Below are 16261 nucleotides of genomic sequence, written 5' to 3' on the forward strand. Positions count from 1 at the left end.
GGGAGTAAAAAGGATCTGGTGTGTGAATGCAAAAGGATCTGGTGTGTGAATGCAAACTACCTTATTGTCTCTTATCCAACATCATCTGTCTGTGGAGACTCGGAGGTTCCAATACACATTAAGGGATCGTCTGGTCTTGCCAAGATCCACAGGCTTTAAAAGAGAACTGTACTTTCAACAAACTTTGCATAAATAAATAGAACATGTGATTATGAGAAACTTTGTAATGCATCTCATTAGGGAAGTCTACATCTTTCTCCACTTATCAGCCACTTCTTCCCTTCCGGAGGTGCAGAGTGAGAAAACCAGCAGATGGAGACACTGAAAGATTGTGCTATGCTCTCTAACAAGCCTTTTACCCCACCCAAAAGCTGGATTCATATCTATATTGCTCAGTACAGCTATATAACTTCCTCCATGCTTTTGCTGTTTCTCTCTATGTTCTAACTAAATAATGAAAAGCAGGAATCCAACTGTGTGTGCTGTGCTGTGTATAGGAGACATCGCTGCAGCTAGTCTCCTCTCACCAGCTCAGAGTGGATTGCATATTAAGAGATAGAGGCTGGAGAGGGGAAAACTAGAGAAAATGCAGAATGCTAGTAAAATAATGACCAGATGTAGTGTTATTTCTCATATACACTTTGGACAGCTTATTCTGAAAAGTGACCTCTACAGTTATTCTAAGGTTCATTTTCCAACATTCACTTCCGATGTATTAAACTATGTGACATTAGAATGGCATACATTGCCATTTGGTATATGTACAGTACAGACCAAAGGTTTGGACACACCTCATTTAAAGATTTTTCTGTATTTTCATGACCATGAAAATTGTACACTCACACTGAAGACATCAGAAGTATGAATTAACACATGTGGAATTATATACTTAACAAAAAAGTGTGAAACAACTGAAAATATGTCTTATATTCTCGGTTCTTCAAAGTAGCCACCTTTTGCTTTGATGACTGCTTTGCACACTCTTGGCATTCTCTTGATGAGCTTCAAGAGGTAGTCACCGGAAATGGTTTTCACTTCACAGGTGTGCCCTGTCAGGTTTAATAAGTGGAATTTCTTGCCTTATAAATTGGGGTTGGGACCATCAGTTGTGTTGTGCAGAAGACAGGTGGATACACAGCTGATAGTCCTACTGAATAGACTGTTAGAATTTGTATTATGGCAAGAAAAAAGCAACTAAGTAAAGAAAAACGAGTGGCCATCATTACTTTAAGAAATGAAGGTCAGTCAGTCCGAAAAATTGGGCAAACTTTGAAAGTGTCCCCAAGTGCAGTTGCAAAAACCATCAAGCGCTACAAAGAAACTGGCTAACATGAGGACCGCCCCAGGAAAGGAAGACCAAGAGTCACCTCTGCTTCTGAGGATAAGTTTATCCGAGTCACCAGCCTCAGAAATCGCAGGTTAACAGCAGCTCAGATTAGAGACCAGGTCAATGCCACACATAGTTCTAGCAGCAGAGACATCTCTTCAACAACTGTTAAGAGGAGACTTTGTGCAGCAGGCCTTCATGGTAAAATAGCTGCTAGGAAACCACTGCTAAGGACAGGCAACAAGCAGAAGAGACTTGTTTGGGCTAAAGAACACAAGGAATGGACATTAGACCAGTGGAAATCTGTGCTTTGGTCTGATGAGTCCAAATTTGAGATCTTTGGTTCCAACCACCGTGTCTTTGTGCGACGCAGAAAAGGTGAACGGATGGACTCTACATGCCTGGTTCCCACCGTGAAGCATGGAGGAGGAGGTGTGATGGTGTGGGGGTGCTTTGCTGGTGACACTGTTGGGGATTTATTCAAAATTGAAGGCATACTGAACCAGCATGGCTACCACAGAATCTTGCAGCGGCATGCTATTCCATCCGGTTTGCGTTTAGTTGGACCATCATTTATTTTTCAACAGGACAATGACCCCAAACACACCTCCAGGCTGTATAAGGGCTATTTGACCAAGAGGAAGAGTGATGTGGTGCTACGCTAGATGACCTGGCCTCCACAGTCACCAGACGTGAACCCAATCGAGATGGTTTGGGGTGAGCTGGACCGCAGAGTGAAGGCAAAAGGGCCAACAAGTGCTAAGCATCTCTGGGAACTCCTTCAAGATTGTTGGAAGACCATTTCTGGTGACTACGTCTTGAAGCTCATCAAGAGAATGCCAAGAGTGTGCAAAGCAGTCATCAAAGCAAAAGGTGGCTACTTTGAAGAACCTAGAATATAAGACATATTTTCAGTTGTTTCACACTTTTTTGTTAAGTATATAATTCCACATGTGTTAATTCATAGTTTTGATGCCTTCAGTGTGAATGTACAATTTTCATAGTCATGAAAATACAGAAAAATCTTTACATGAGAAGGTGTGTCCAAACTTTTGGTCTGTACTGTATATGTTTGCTTTTTTTTTTTTTTTTTACCGAAGGCCTCTGTATAAAGTAGGTAGCTGAGCACACAATAAATATTGTCCTGATGGAGGGATAAAGGACACTCTTTTGGGGCTTATGGATTTTTTTTACGTATACCCTGGGAGCCTTTCTGGCATATATGTCGCCCATACACTGCAAATACAATGTGCATGCTACCTAATTGTATTATTATGAAAGCTTACCACATAGTAAGTAGCTCCACAAAATAATACAATTCATCACAAAGGTTCTCTACTTGTTCTACTTGTGAACTATAAACTTTTCTTACATGATATATCCAATACCAGAGATGAGTTAATTGCTGTGATCTTTAATTAAAATCTATTTACAACTCTCCCGAAACCGAAATTAATTTGGTATAACATGTCATTCTGACACCAGCAGCTAATACATCTTGATTTGTTTTTATGTTATAGCTTCAAGGATTTCTATGACATTGAACCGCATAAATTTCAGAATAAGACAAATGGCATCACTCCGAGGAGATGGCTGATGCTGTGCAACCCCGGCCTAGCAGACATCATTGCGGAGGTAAAGTGCCCCCTAGTGGTGGCAGTATGAGGGCAACCTAAAGAACCCAACTACCTAAAACATTATATGTATGAATATACACCTCTTGTACTTTAGTCTTTTTTTTTATATTTTGTAACTCGTTTATTTCATTTGTTGAATTTGTAGCATATTGTTATATTGACTAATGGTATGGGGTCTTCATGGTTCAGTTTTGTGAAGCCTGACTGCTAGTGTTAAGGCCCCGTCACACTTAGCGACGCTGCAACGATCCCGACAACGATACGACCTGTCAGGGATCGTTGCTGCGTCGCTATGTGGTCGCTGGTGAGCTGTCAAACAGGCAGGCTCACCCAACGATCAGGGGAGCAGCGACATCGTGGAAAGAATCTTTCCACGATGTCCTGCTCCTGGTTACCAGCCTGCTGAAGCAGGAGCAGGCTGGTAACCATGGTAAACATCGGGTTACTAGGGGCACATGCGCACCTAGTAACCCGCTGTTTATCATGGTTACCACTCTGCTACGGTGAGCGGGAGGTTACCGTTCACTTTATCATGGTTACGAGCCTGCTAAACAGCGGGTTACTAAGTGCGCGTGTGCCCCTAGTAACCCGATGTTTATCATGGTTACCAGCCTGATCGCTGCTCCCGCTGGTCACACACAGTGATGTGTGCTGACCAGTGGGAGGGCAACGACCAAAAAATGGTCCAGGACACTTTGCAGCGATCAGCGACCTCACAGCAGGGGCCTGATCACTGCAAAGTATCACACATAGTGACATCGCTGGGTGACGTCGCTGTTGCGTCACCAAAACCGTGACACAGCAGCGATCTCACTAGCGATCTTGCTATGTGAGACGGGGGCTTTAGACAGATGCAAATTTTTGGGGACCTTTAAAAAAAGTTGCACCTAAAGAGTATATAGTGACTTAATTTATGCCTATGGGAGTTACAGAACAACCAAGCAATGGGAGACGCCTGTACTTGCAAGATGAGAAACCCCTTTTAATTTTCTGTGTCTTGGTTCTACATACAGTGGTGATTTGTGCCACACCTAAAGAGGTTGATGGCCGATCATTAGGATTGTTCATCAATATCTGATTGATGGGGCTGCGACACCCGGCTCCCACAATCAGCTTTTCCCAGCGGCAGCCAGAAGTGTTCAGTTGTGGAGCTGCACAGCTCTGTCAGCGGTATAGTACTGCACATCCTTTTCCAATCATTAGGAGACTTTAGGTGACATTAGGTGGCCAGGTACACACCGCCGGGAACAGCTGCAAGGCGTCACACTGCCACTGATCAGATATTGATGACCTGCCCTAAGGATAATCCATCAACATAAAAGTCCTGGACAACCCCTTTAACTAAAGGTTGGATTTCCTAATGATATAAGCTAAATATTTTTCTCTTCCGCTACAGAAAATTGGTGAAGATTTTGTGACTGACTTGAGCCAGCTGAGAAAATTATTGGATTTTGTAAATGACGAGAGTTTTGTGCATGACATAGCCAAAGTCAAGCAGGTACGTAGTCTGGGGTTGTGGGTGTTCATTCGATTATTTGCATCTTGTTAAAAGACAACAAATAGGATATATTATCCTATCCCAGGGCCATACACTACATTCAGTGTCCCCCAGTCTGTAGCAGAGGATGAGCCTCATATACGCTTTCCCAGTTAATGAAGAAAAATAGCTAACTGAGCGCGCTCATCTGTTATGTGCATGTCTCACTCACTGAAACAAGGAGCCATTTAAATTGGTCTATTATAATACAACGGACAACTCTGCAAGTAAGTAATCGAGTTAAGGGCTGCAGTGAGAGTCCGGAGGGCCATATGCGACCACTAGGCTTCCAGTTGGCCACAAGTCGTCGATTATACACAATATTCTGTCCATTACCTGAGGAATTTAAACATTTTACCCTATTGTTTTTTACTTCTTTTTTTCCTGATATTACCTGAGCCTGCTGCTCCATATACATGGACAGTCATAAGTAGTGAACATATCCTCATTTACTAACTTTCTGCAATGTTCCATCACTTTTTACAATATAACATGTGCGATATTGCAAATTGTACAAAAGTTTAACTTCTAGCATTATGCTTACGAAAAGTTAGTGTGCTTCACCAAGAGGGGCCACACTTAACTTTTAGACAATTTATTACACCTAAATCCAGATAATGACACAATTGTTTGAGCAAATCTGCACTTGCTCATAGCAGGCTTAGAATTCATTTTCTTAATTTAGGACAGTCACCAAATTTATTAAGAGGTGTGCGACTTTTCATATATTTGTGCCAGTTTACTCTAATAATCTTTTTTTTTTCTTTAAGCTTTGATATGAAACGTCAGTGTTATTTCTTCTGCCCTATTTGATAAAACTCCCCCACCCCTCCCCCAATTAATAGGAATTCAGCAGCCAGGCATGGTGTGAGTAGTTGGCATCCATCAGATTGTCTACTTCTTTTGATTTATGAAGTTTTCACAGTTTAGCCTGAAAACAGCTTTCCTTTCAGTATTCTCCTATAGAGGTCTTCTTCTCCACTAATGAACTTGGTGTTTTTCCAATTACCAGGAGAATAAGCTGAAGTTTGCCGCCTACCTGGAAAATGAATACAAAGTGAAAATTAACCCTTCATCCTTGTTTGATGTACAAGTCAAGAGAATTCATGAGTACAAAAGGCAGATACTGAATTGTTTACACATTGTTACCCTGTATAACAGTAAGTATCCTAGCTTATATCCTAGCTTACTAGTGACTACATTCCCAATAAGCCCCTCAGGAGCTGCCTGTCAGGGATTCCAACACACATGGAGGGACACTGGGGAGATCACGCGATATCTCACCGTGCCATCACGCTGTCAGTATTTCGTCCGGAATCGCGAGCACACAATCCAGACTACTCTCTACATGGATATCGGCAAGCGACCAGTGAGCGTTTGGTGTCACACCTCTGGGCTCCAAAGCCTGGAATCCGTGTTTACACCCTCTGTACTGTCACTGTCAGCTTCACGATAGCCCAATTATTATTATTCTCTGCCACCACCGGCCGAGTTTGAAATATAATACAGGCCTGGCTGGATGCCTGCGTTTTGGTAGCGTATATGGCTTCGGGGAAGGGAACGATTACAGAACAAAAGAAACAGAACTATTAAATTGTATATTTAATCCAAAAGGGAGGCAGTGTTTAAAAAAATATATACAAGGATGTTACAAAGAAGACATTAAAATTACATAAGCAGTTACATAAAATAAACAGGATAAAAAGGTGAAACTTACACTATAAAGTTCGCTGCGACGACTCGGCATAGGTGGAGGAGGGGCTCCCCAGTTTGATTATGCTGTTATCAAACAGGACCCGTTGCTTATAATTTTTATTCCCCCCTGGCAATGAGTGCTTCTGTAATGTCCATGAGTTCTCTTATACCTAAGGGGAGATTTACCCACACGCCCCTTGTGTTGACATCATGTGGGCTGGTCTCCAGCCTGTACATTTTTATTAAAAACGCTAACTTCTCCAATAACTTTTTAATTTTATTTTATCTTCAGTTAGAGACCGCACAGTTGCAGTCTGCTATTCTGGTGTTTTTGCGCTACAGCTCTATGTAGCGTTTTTCAGCAACAGAAAAAATATCCCTATCATTCCCTTGCTGATTTTACCTCTAAAAATATGGGTTCCCTTATTGCTGTACGCATGGAACTTACAATATTTCATATTTCGTTTTGTAGTCGGATTGTCTGGAGATTTCTTTGTTAAGCTCAGGAAAGCAACTTTCCCAGTTACAAGCAAATTAGTGCAATCCTGCCAGTAATTACCCCCCTGCGTGTGCCAAGGACAAGAGCTCACATCTTAACACAGTTTGGTGACACCTCTTGGCTGTCATTTGTTTGTGTAAGGGCTTTTGGCTGTGGGCGATAATTTGCAGGAAGATACTGTATATTTTCATGGAGACAGCTCTCAAAAGATGGATAAGGGAGGGGGGTGAAGAAAAGGCCTGAGAGAAATGGCCAATATCTATGTCAGACTTTCAATATCCCTCAATATCTCCCTGACACGGCCTCATGGCAATTTTACAATTGGATTAAGACAAATGCTCGAATGCGATAAAGCATATCATAAAATCCCTCTATGTGCACCCATGTGAAATCAGAGGATTAGGGGGTGCTAATTTTGGAATTTGTGATGCCAGTCTAAATACAACCATGACCTAAAACACCAGGTACGGGAACATAAATAAGGAACAAGATAATGTGAACTTTACAGTGGCAAACTTTTGGAATTTATCTCACTTTTTATGTGGAATTAGTTGGTGTAATAAAACCATATGTTCTGCCTACTAATGCTCAAATAAGTCAGTCCATGGTATTCCAATCAGCATTTCTATGAATGCTGGTAATTTCCAGGAATGCTTCTTTCTGAAAATCGTCCAGTGTAAACAGGCTGCTGATCAACCGTCGAACAAACAAAATGCTCTTCTGTTGGGTGAAATGATTTTTAAGCATGCTTAAAAAAATCAACGTTCTCGGCAGCAGATCGTTAGCGAAGATAAAACAATAGGCAGAAGAAAGGAAGTAAAATATAACTGAAGGTCCAATAAAATTGTTGTAAAAGTACCTTTAATCTAGAAATTAGATTTTATCACTTTATGTGGGTGACATTTCTTAATATCTTAGCTAATCTGCTGGTTTTAAATAGTCGTAAACTTCATCCCTTGTGGTCAGAGTAACCATGGGTGAACATTCAATTTACACCACATCTTCATAAGGAATGTAGCTGATTCAGAAATATTTTTTATGGAGGCACGGCTGTATTTATCCAGGATGATTCCCAGGGAAGGATGATACTTACTCCAGTTGTATAATAGGAGAAGTAAAAAAAAATACAAAAATTCTTGACTTAAAAAAATAAATCACCCAACAAAAAAATTGATTACGGTCATATGACTTAATAATGTGAGCTTTTCATGACACATTGACAATTTTCCAGGAATCAAGAAAGATCCGTCCAAAACCTTTGTGCCAAGGACAGTTATGATCGGAGGAAAGGTATAGTATCATATATCTCATCTATAAATCTGTTATCTGGTTTATTATGATTGTGTCATTCATCGATGTTGTAGACTATTTTTGAAAATCCCATTTGGCTCACGTTCTCTTATTAGGGGTGAATGAGCGCTAGGAGTCCCATTTTTTTCAATAAATAGCCATAATGATAAATTATCATTTACGTTCATGATTATTAGAGAACTTTTCTGTGTGTGTTATTATCGAACTTCTCCATGTTTTACAGGCAGCTCCTGGATATCACATGGCAAAAATGATCATCAAATTAATTACATCTGTTGCAAACATTGTGAACAATGACCCAGTCGTGGGAGATAGACTGAAGGTTATATATTTGGAGAACTACAGAGTGTCTCTGGCAGAGAAGGGTAAGTTTTATGGTGACTCAAATATTACACGTTGGTTAGAGTTATATATGCAGAGGATTCACAGATGGATGGATTTTATGAATACCAATGTATAGATATACATCACACATAGGCTCCCATGTTAAAAAAGAAAGTGCACTGTGTAATACAGTAGTGTTCAAAATAATAGCAGTCCAATATGAATAACCAGATTAATCACTGTTTTTGGTATAAATTACCACATGTCAAACAATTTACCAGTTGGTGCAGTAGATTCTAAGAAAACCAACAGACGCAGCATTCATGATCTACATGTTTTTGAGTCTGTGTATTTGAATAATTAATTGAAAGGGGCTGTGTTCAAAATAATAGCAGCGTGGAGTTCAATTAGAGAGGTCAATCAGTCTGTGAAGAAACAGGTGTGGATCAGGTGGCCCTTATTTAAGGATGAAGCCAGCACATGTTGTACATGCATTTCTCCTTGAAAGCCTGAGAAATATGGGTCGTTCGAGACATTGTTCAGAAGAACAGCGTACTTTGATTAAAAAGTTGATTGGAGAGGGTAAAACTTATAAAGAAGTGCAGACAATGATAGGCTATTCAGCTAATATGATCTCCAATGCTTTAAAATGGAAAGCAAAACCAGAGAGACGGTGGAAGAAAACGTAAGACTACCGTTCGAATGGATCGAAGAATAGCCAGAATGACAAAGGCTCAGCCAATGATCAGCTCCAGGATGATCAAAAACAGTCTCAAGTTACCCGTGAGCACTGGGACAGTTAGAAGACGCCTGTGTGAAGGTAATCTCTTAGCAAGAAATCCCCGCAAAGTTCCACTGTTAAAAAGAAAAAAAAAAAGACATGTACTGAAGCGGATACAATTTGCCAAAAAACACATCAACTGGCCTAAAGAAAAATGGAGAAACATTTTGTGGACTGATGAAAGTAAAATTGTTCTTTTTGGGTCGCGGACAGTTCGTCAGACGACCCCCAAACTCTGCTTTCAAGCCACAGTACACGCTGAAGAGAGTGAAGCATGGTGGTGCAAGCCTCATATGAGCATGTTTCTCTTACTATGGTTCCGGACCTATTTACCGCATACCAGGAATCATGGACCAGTTTGAATATATTAAAATACTTGAAGAGGTCATGTTGCCTTACGCTGAAGAGGATATGCCTTTGAAATGGGTGTTTGAACAAGACAACCACCCTAAACACACCAGTAAATGAGCAAAATATTGGTTCCAGTCCAACAAAATTGAGGTTATGGAGTGGCCAGCCCAATCCCCGGACCTTAATCCGATAGAACACTTGTGGGGTGACATAAAAAATGCCATTTCTGAGGCAAAGCCAACAAATGCCAAAAAATTGTTGGATGTAGTCAAAGCATCCTGGGCTGGAATAACAGTTGACAGGTGCCAGAATTTGGTTGACTCTATTCAACATAGATGTGAAGCAGTTCTAAAAAATTGTGCTTATACAACTAAATATTAGGTTAGTGATTCACAATAATGCTAAATCCTCAAAAAACAGAGTACATATTGTGAGCTTGTAAAGACGAATGCAGACACTGCTATTTCTTTGAACAGCCCAATGTTCATTTTTTGTTCTTTTCTGTAAAGTAGTTAAAAATCATATACATTTCTCTTCATGTTTTGAATTTGAAAACAGGAAAACAGTGTGCAATGTTCCCAATGCATGGAAATAAAAACTAGTATAAAGATTTTGTGCTTAACTCATGTTTTTGAACACACTTCTATTATTTTGAACACTACTTTATGTTTTTTTTGGATGAGGTCTCTGCATGGAAAGGCGTAGTTGAACATGTTTTTCTATACAGCTAAAAAAACACAAAATCCATGCGACACACTCATTCCTGCACTGAGTGTGTCAAAGGTTGTCATGAGTTTGTATTCCCAATAGAACTGTCACTCTTTCTTGAGTGACAGTTTTATTGAGAAGAACTGTTGTATTGGTAGAACTTTAAAGCTCAGAACAAGTTCTGCTGTAGCACAATCAGATATCAGTGGTTTGTTGGCAGTCTATACTGTTATCACTATATGTACATTTGAACAAGCACACAGCTGGGGAGAGTAAGGCTATCTCCCTGGCAGGAAAAACGCATGCAGATTGTACATGCGTTTTTCCTGCCAGGGACCTGCGGATGTGAAGCGTTCTTCACATGCATTTCCGCATGCGGGTTGACAAGCGCTTTCCAAGCGATTTTAGCATCACTTGGAAAATGCTTGACAACTTGGTCACACTATATAAATCCATGCAAACGGCATGGATTTATATAGTGTGACCGTAAAGAATGATAAAAAAATAAAAAATAAATCTATACTTACCTTCTGATGGCCTCCGGAGTCTTTATTCCAAACGTCCTGGCTTGCCGGCAGCTCACGGTACACTGAAGGACCTGCCGACGTCAGCGGTCGCGTGACCCGTCACATGACTAAATGACGTCAGCGCAGGTCCTTCAGTCCACCGCGAGCTGCCGGCAAGTGAAGACAAAGACACCGGGGGCCATCAGAAGGTAAATATAATATTTATTTTTTATTCTTTTTTTTACAGGTTCTATGGTACCCGGGTCTGGAGGAGAGTCTCCTCTCCTCCAGACCCGGGTACCATCCGCGCATTGAAACGCATGGATTCCGCATCTACAGATGCAGTGATGCATAATCCATGTGTTCCAATGCAAGTCAATGGCGGCGAAAACGCAGCGCTTCCGCAAAATAATTGGTAGTGCTTCACTTTTTTCCGCAATGATAACCCGCAGCGGAAATTTCCGCAGCATGTGCACAGCACATGCGGATTATCATTGGGGAACATGGCAGGCCTTCTACCAAGTGTTTTTTAAGCATTTCTGCAGCGTTATTGCCGCTGCGGAAACGCTTAAAAAACGCATCGTGGGCACAGAGCCTAAGAGTCTGATGCTGTGTGCCAGGGGATTGTTATTCCACAGGACTGATAAGAGCAGCATGGCAGGAGCTGAAAGGGAGCGGAGAAGCTAACTTCTGTATAGAAATCAATGGGCTAGTGAGAGTTGACTGGTATGTTAGGAGTTAACTCCTCTCATAGAATGTAACTGTGCACACTCTCAGGGTCTGAGCAGGCACTAGTTCCCCAGCTTCATGGAAAGAAGCTGTACACTATGTAATATAAAAACTCTCACAGCAGGAGAATCTCAGCAGATAGAAAAATCAAGTCAATTGCAAACTTGTTTATTTTCAAGCTGACTAAGTAAAACTATTTAATAGCTTGAGAATACGAATTTAAAGAGGGGTGGTGTCATGTAAAGAGATTTCTGAATCTGAATGAGAAGGTTATACAGATTTTCTTTTTAAAATTAAATATTTAGTGGAATACAGAAATCTTTGCAAAGCGCTATCCATTGAGTAATAATAGAATTTGTTTGTTTCTAGTGATTCCCGCCTCTGACCTATCTCAGCAGATCTCCACAGCAGGCACGGAGGCTTCTGGTACCGGAAATATGAAGTTCATGCTGAATGGAGCACTTACCATTGGTACAATGGATGGTGCCAATGTGGAGATGGCAGAAGAGGCAGGAGAAGACAACCTGTTTATCTTTGGCATGAGAGTGGAGGATGTGGACGCTATGGACAAGAAAGGGTTTGTAGCTCAGCATGATTACTGTATCTTGATTGTATGAGACACCATTGAAGCTGTCATCAGCTTGTTGTTAGCAGTGTTGCCGTTTGTACAGGGTTTGTCACTGAATCGTGTGTGGGTATGTGATGAAATGGACGCAGAAGTGACCTGCGGTCTAGCCATCAACAGAAAAAAGTAGCGCCCTGGACATGCGCTGATCGTTAGAGGCTGACCTGTGCAGATACACATTCATGATCCAAGAGAATGGAAAGTGAGGTCATCTGGTATACGGGAATCATCTAGTATACGGATAATCCAAGCCAAGCAGATAAAGTGCGGGTCCACAGCTGTGCCCGAAGAGTTTCATCAGACAGCGCTGCACTTTCTAGTTACAATTAGTTTCAATGTGTTTTATCTGCACAAGGAACGTTGCCAAAATCCACAACTAATGATAAAGCTAATGTGGATTTTACTGCATGGCACACAACCTGGCGGTGTGAACACGCCCTTAATTCGCTGGATTTAACTTGGTCAAATGCTAACGATTCTGAGTTTGAGTTATTCCACTAAAGAAACTTTTTTTTTCTTTTTGTGTAGATACAATGCTAAGGATTACTACGATAGAATTCCTGAACTCCGAGAGGTGATCAATCAGATCAGAGATGGACGCTTTTCCCCCAGAGAACCAGACATGTTTAAGGATGTGGTAAATATGCTGATGCACCATGACAGGTGAGTAGGAAAAAGAGAAGTGAAACCTTGTAGGAAAGAAAAGAGAATAAGTAGCTTCAATCTGAAGACTCAATACTCTGATATTGAGTAGGCTAAAATACCTTTTTGGCGACTTTTTAACTCTAGGTATTTTCGCTCTGCAAAAAATTCAGTGTCTTACAGTCCCAGCTAAGTGGATGGGTTTTATAGAGATCTTGTGCCCACTTTTTTTTTTTTACTCGGTGCAAACTCTTGCGAGTACGCTGAGTTTTATGTGCAGATTGTCACCTTAGACTTGCATTAGATACTGAAACTCTGCCAGCGTATGAGTTTTTGGTGCATTTCTGCTCCGGAAACTCTGAAAATCCATGTACTCTGCACATGACTATCAATAAAATTGTGTTAAAGCCAAATATCAGGACATTTCCAAAACAAAGCAGCTTTATTTAAAACATGACATGCCAAGAAGAGACAAAAACTGCAGCTTCAAAAAATGCGATAAAAACGCATGCAAAAAAATAAAAAAAAAACACTCAAAAACCCAGTGGAAAAATACAAGTAACCTAATTGACTTAATAAAAAAACTCACCAAATATTGCAGGAATGTTTTCATCACGTTTTTAAACTGTTTTTTTTTTTATCTTTTTGGTATGTTATATTTTAAATAAAGCTTCTTTGTTCTTTGACACTGCCTGGTATTTGGCTTTGAGAAAAATTTTATTGATACAGTCATGTGCGGATTACATGCGTTTTTAGTGCATTTCTGCCGATTAAAAAAACATGTTTTTTTCCAGCCGATTTTCTGCATCTCATACAAGTCTATGGGAAACATCTGCATATAAAACTCGGCATACCCGCAAGAGAAATGTACATGTTAGGATTTCAAATTGTCTCTTCGGAGGGGAAGAGGACTAGAACTCTAGTGCCACCAATTGGAAGCAGCAATCCTAAAAGTCAATATCGACCCTTTAACAAGCCTAGTCACATGACATGGCAATTGTTCATATGATCACTTGGTCTGCATACAGTTTGCATTTCATTCTAGTCTCATCCCCTGTTTAGAGAGCAGTAGGGATTTTTAGGCTCAAATAAACAATTTAATCAATGAGCTTTGCTGGTTTATCAGCCAACTGCTGGCAGGTTTACACCGACCAATGATCGGAAATGAGCATTAATACAAACGCTCATTCAGACGATTATCAACCTGTGTAATGGGGCCATCTACGTCCTTATCGTATGAAGATACGCATGCTGACAGGCACCAGAAGTTGTACTCTGAATAGTGACTGCGTCTATGTACGTCACTCCACTGATCATTACATAGTTACATAGGTTGAAAAAAAGACTCAGGTCCATCAAGTTCAGCCTTTCTCCACCAATTATACATGATCTGTCGCTAGATTATTTATAACCACAAGGCCATTTGTTGTGAGAAAACCATCCAGCCCCTTTTTAAATGCTGATATAGTATCTGCCATTACTACTTCTTGTGGTAGGATATACCACAGTCTGATTGCTCTAACTGTAAAGAACCCTTTCCTATTTCTTTGCCAGCATTGCTTTTCTTTTGTAAGGTCCTTCATCAGTTAAAAACCAGTACTCTGTGTCTAAGTATATATTTCTTGTGATAGGTTCAAGGTATTTGCAGACTATGAGGCCTATATTAAATGCCAGGAGAAAGTGGACCAATTATACATGGTAAGACATAGGAACTGGCTATAGCCACCTGTTGTATTCTGCTCACTAATTCATGGTATATTGACATTATTATTTCTTTTGCAGAACCTCAGGGAATGGACCAAAAAAGTAATAAAAAACATCGCTTGCTCCGGCAAGTTCTCTAGCGACAGGACAATTAGTGAATACGCCACTGAAATCTGGGGGGTGGAACCCTCCGCTGTGAAGATCCCTCCACCCAACATCCCCAGGGAGTAGCTCTGCGGAGATGCATGTGCCCACCATTTCTGCTGGTAGTTTGGTTGGCTCAGGATTAGTGTTTGTTCACCAGTTGTGATCGCTTTCCCATCAGAGCATGGTCTTGTCTTTGGGGGAATCAAAACTGATTGTGTTGTCCTTTTCCAACTCTCAATATTATAACTTGGTATTTATTCCAATGGAAGTCACTGGCTTTGCCTCCATATAATAGGATGTTATAGAGCAGGAGCCGATCCCAACGCGCGTAGATAACACAGTCACTGTCTCCGTGTTTTGCTGCTCAACATGGAGCACGGCAGCAAATCCATCTATGAACAAACCACAAATATTAATGCAATGTATCGGTAGCCATTTACACAGGATTATTTTACATTGTTTATTTGCCCTTTATGATCAAATCGGAAGCACAGACATAGCCTGCATCTCACCTTTACAAGTTTCTCATTGTTTTATCATTTTTATCACAACTGTTTTGTTTTTTGCTAATATTTTAGTGTATAAACACTTTGTGGATTGCAGATGGAGGCTTAGATTTTAGAAATAGGACTTCTAGAAAAGAGAATATCTTAGGAGATAAAAACAGAGAAGAGGCTATATGTTATGGGGTGAAGCATCCTCAGCGGTAGAGGGTCCATAGACTACTGTTGTTGTGACATATATGCCAATGGGAGAAGCCCTGGCAAAATTTTAAGTACTGTAATAGAAGAGACGACCCCTCACCCTAGCGTAGATCTAGGCGTCAAGACCACACCGAATAGACACATCCCAACGCCACAATGCATCAGTAAGTGGAAGTCATATCCACGCTCTCCACTCAGCCTCGCAGAACGTGGGAGAGGGGGAGCAAGCTTTGTGTGAAGCATTATATTCCATGTGTTTGTCTTTGTAAAAACGCCGTTGTTTTAGCATTTGTGTGTGTGATTTCAAAGTACTGTATTTCTAACTAAAGATTTGCACGTTAACTCCACCTTCATGCTTGTGGGACTCGTCCTTCAATAAACCTAGTACCGAATTTCAGCTTTTGGCATGTCATTTATTATAGTCTATGGTTATTAACTAAATCATCAACAACACTTTAAGGCTGGGACTACACCGCAACTTTGTCCACAACATCTATCACGTGGCCAAAGTTGGCTAGGTGTTGCTGCTACAACGCAGGGCAATTAATGGGATCGCATTAAGACCGTGACCAGAAAGTCGCAAGAATTCCAACTGTGTCAGAATTTTTTGGGACTCAATCTACTTGTATTGTGCTGCAATGTAGGAGCTACACCTAGGACAGTCACTGTGTATCCAAAGCCCAAATCTTCCTAATGTGAAGCTCAATTGGTTCAGGAAGAAGCAAAAAGGTCAAAAAACCTCGGGTAAAGTAAAAATAAAAAACATAATTTTTCCAAAAGATGGAAGATACATGCAACTTACGTCAAATTCCAGTTGGTATATAACTCCCTTTGGAGGATTAAGCTGTAAGTGTCCTTGCAGCCATCGCAAAGGTTCCAGCTGCGAACCCCAATTATTCGTTATTAAGGTTCACATGGAATCTGTCAGTGAGACATGAAAACAGATTTGTGCAGCTTCCTTTGATTTATCGTGGTAAGGTTTTCATGGCGGTGGCTGAAGGCAGCCGGGATTTTTTAATTTAAATTTTTTTTTG

General features: G+C 40.7%; 1 protein-coding gene across 1 annotated transcript in view; it reads left to right on the forward strand.

The window, feature by feature from the left end:
• Positions 1 to 15624, forward strand: part of PYGB (glycogen phosphorylase B) — a 77274-nt gene extending 61650 nt beyond the window's left edge. The window contains exons 12-20 of the mRNA XM_073672515.1: positions 2848 to 2962; positions 4361 to 4462; positions 5514 to 5661; positions 7927 to 7985; positions 8230 to 8371; positions 11775 to 11982; positions 12559 to 12693; positions 14304 to 14370; positions 14455 to 15624. Coding sequence (XP_073528616.1) covers positions 2848 to 2962; positions 4361 to 4462; positions 5514 to 5661; positions 7927 to 7985; positions 8230 to 8371; positions 11775 to 11982; positions 12559 to 12693; positions 14304 to 14370; positions 14455 to 14607 — 1129 coding nt within the window. The 3' untranslated portion in view covers positions 14608 to 15624. The remainder of the gene's footprint in view (positions 1 to 2847; positions 2963 to 4360; positions 4463 to 5513; positions 5662 to 7926; positions 7986 to 8229; positions 8372 to 11774; positions 11983 to 12558; positions 12694 to 14303; positions 14371 to 14454) is intronic.
• Positions 15625 to 16261: the final 637 nt, after the last annotated feature.

Source organism: Phyllobates terribilis, unplaced genomic scaffold (assembly GCF_046119375.1).
Source record: "Phyllobates terribilis strain yellow unplaced genomic scaffold, ASM4611937v1 Scaffold_3__8_contigs__length_932513732, whole genome shotgun sequence".
Classification (NCBI taxonomy): domain Eukaryota; kingdom Metazoa; phylum Chordata; class Amphibia; order Anura; family Dendrobatidae; genus Phyllobates; species Phyllobates terribilis.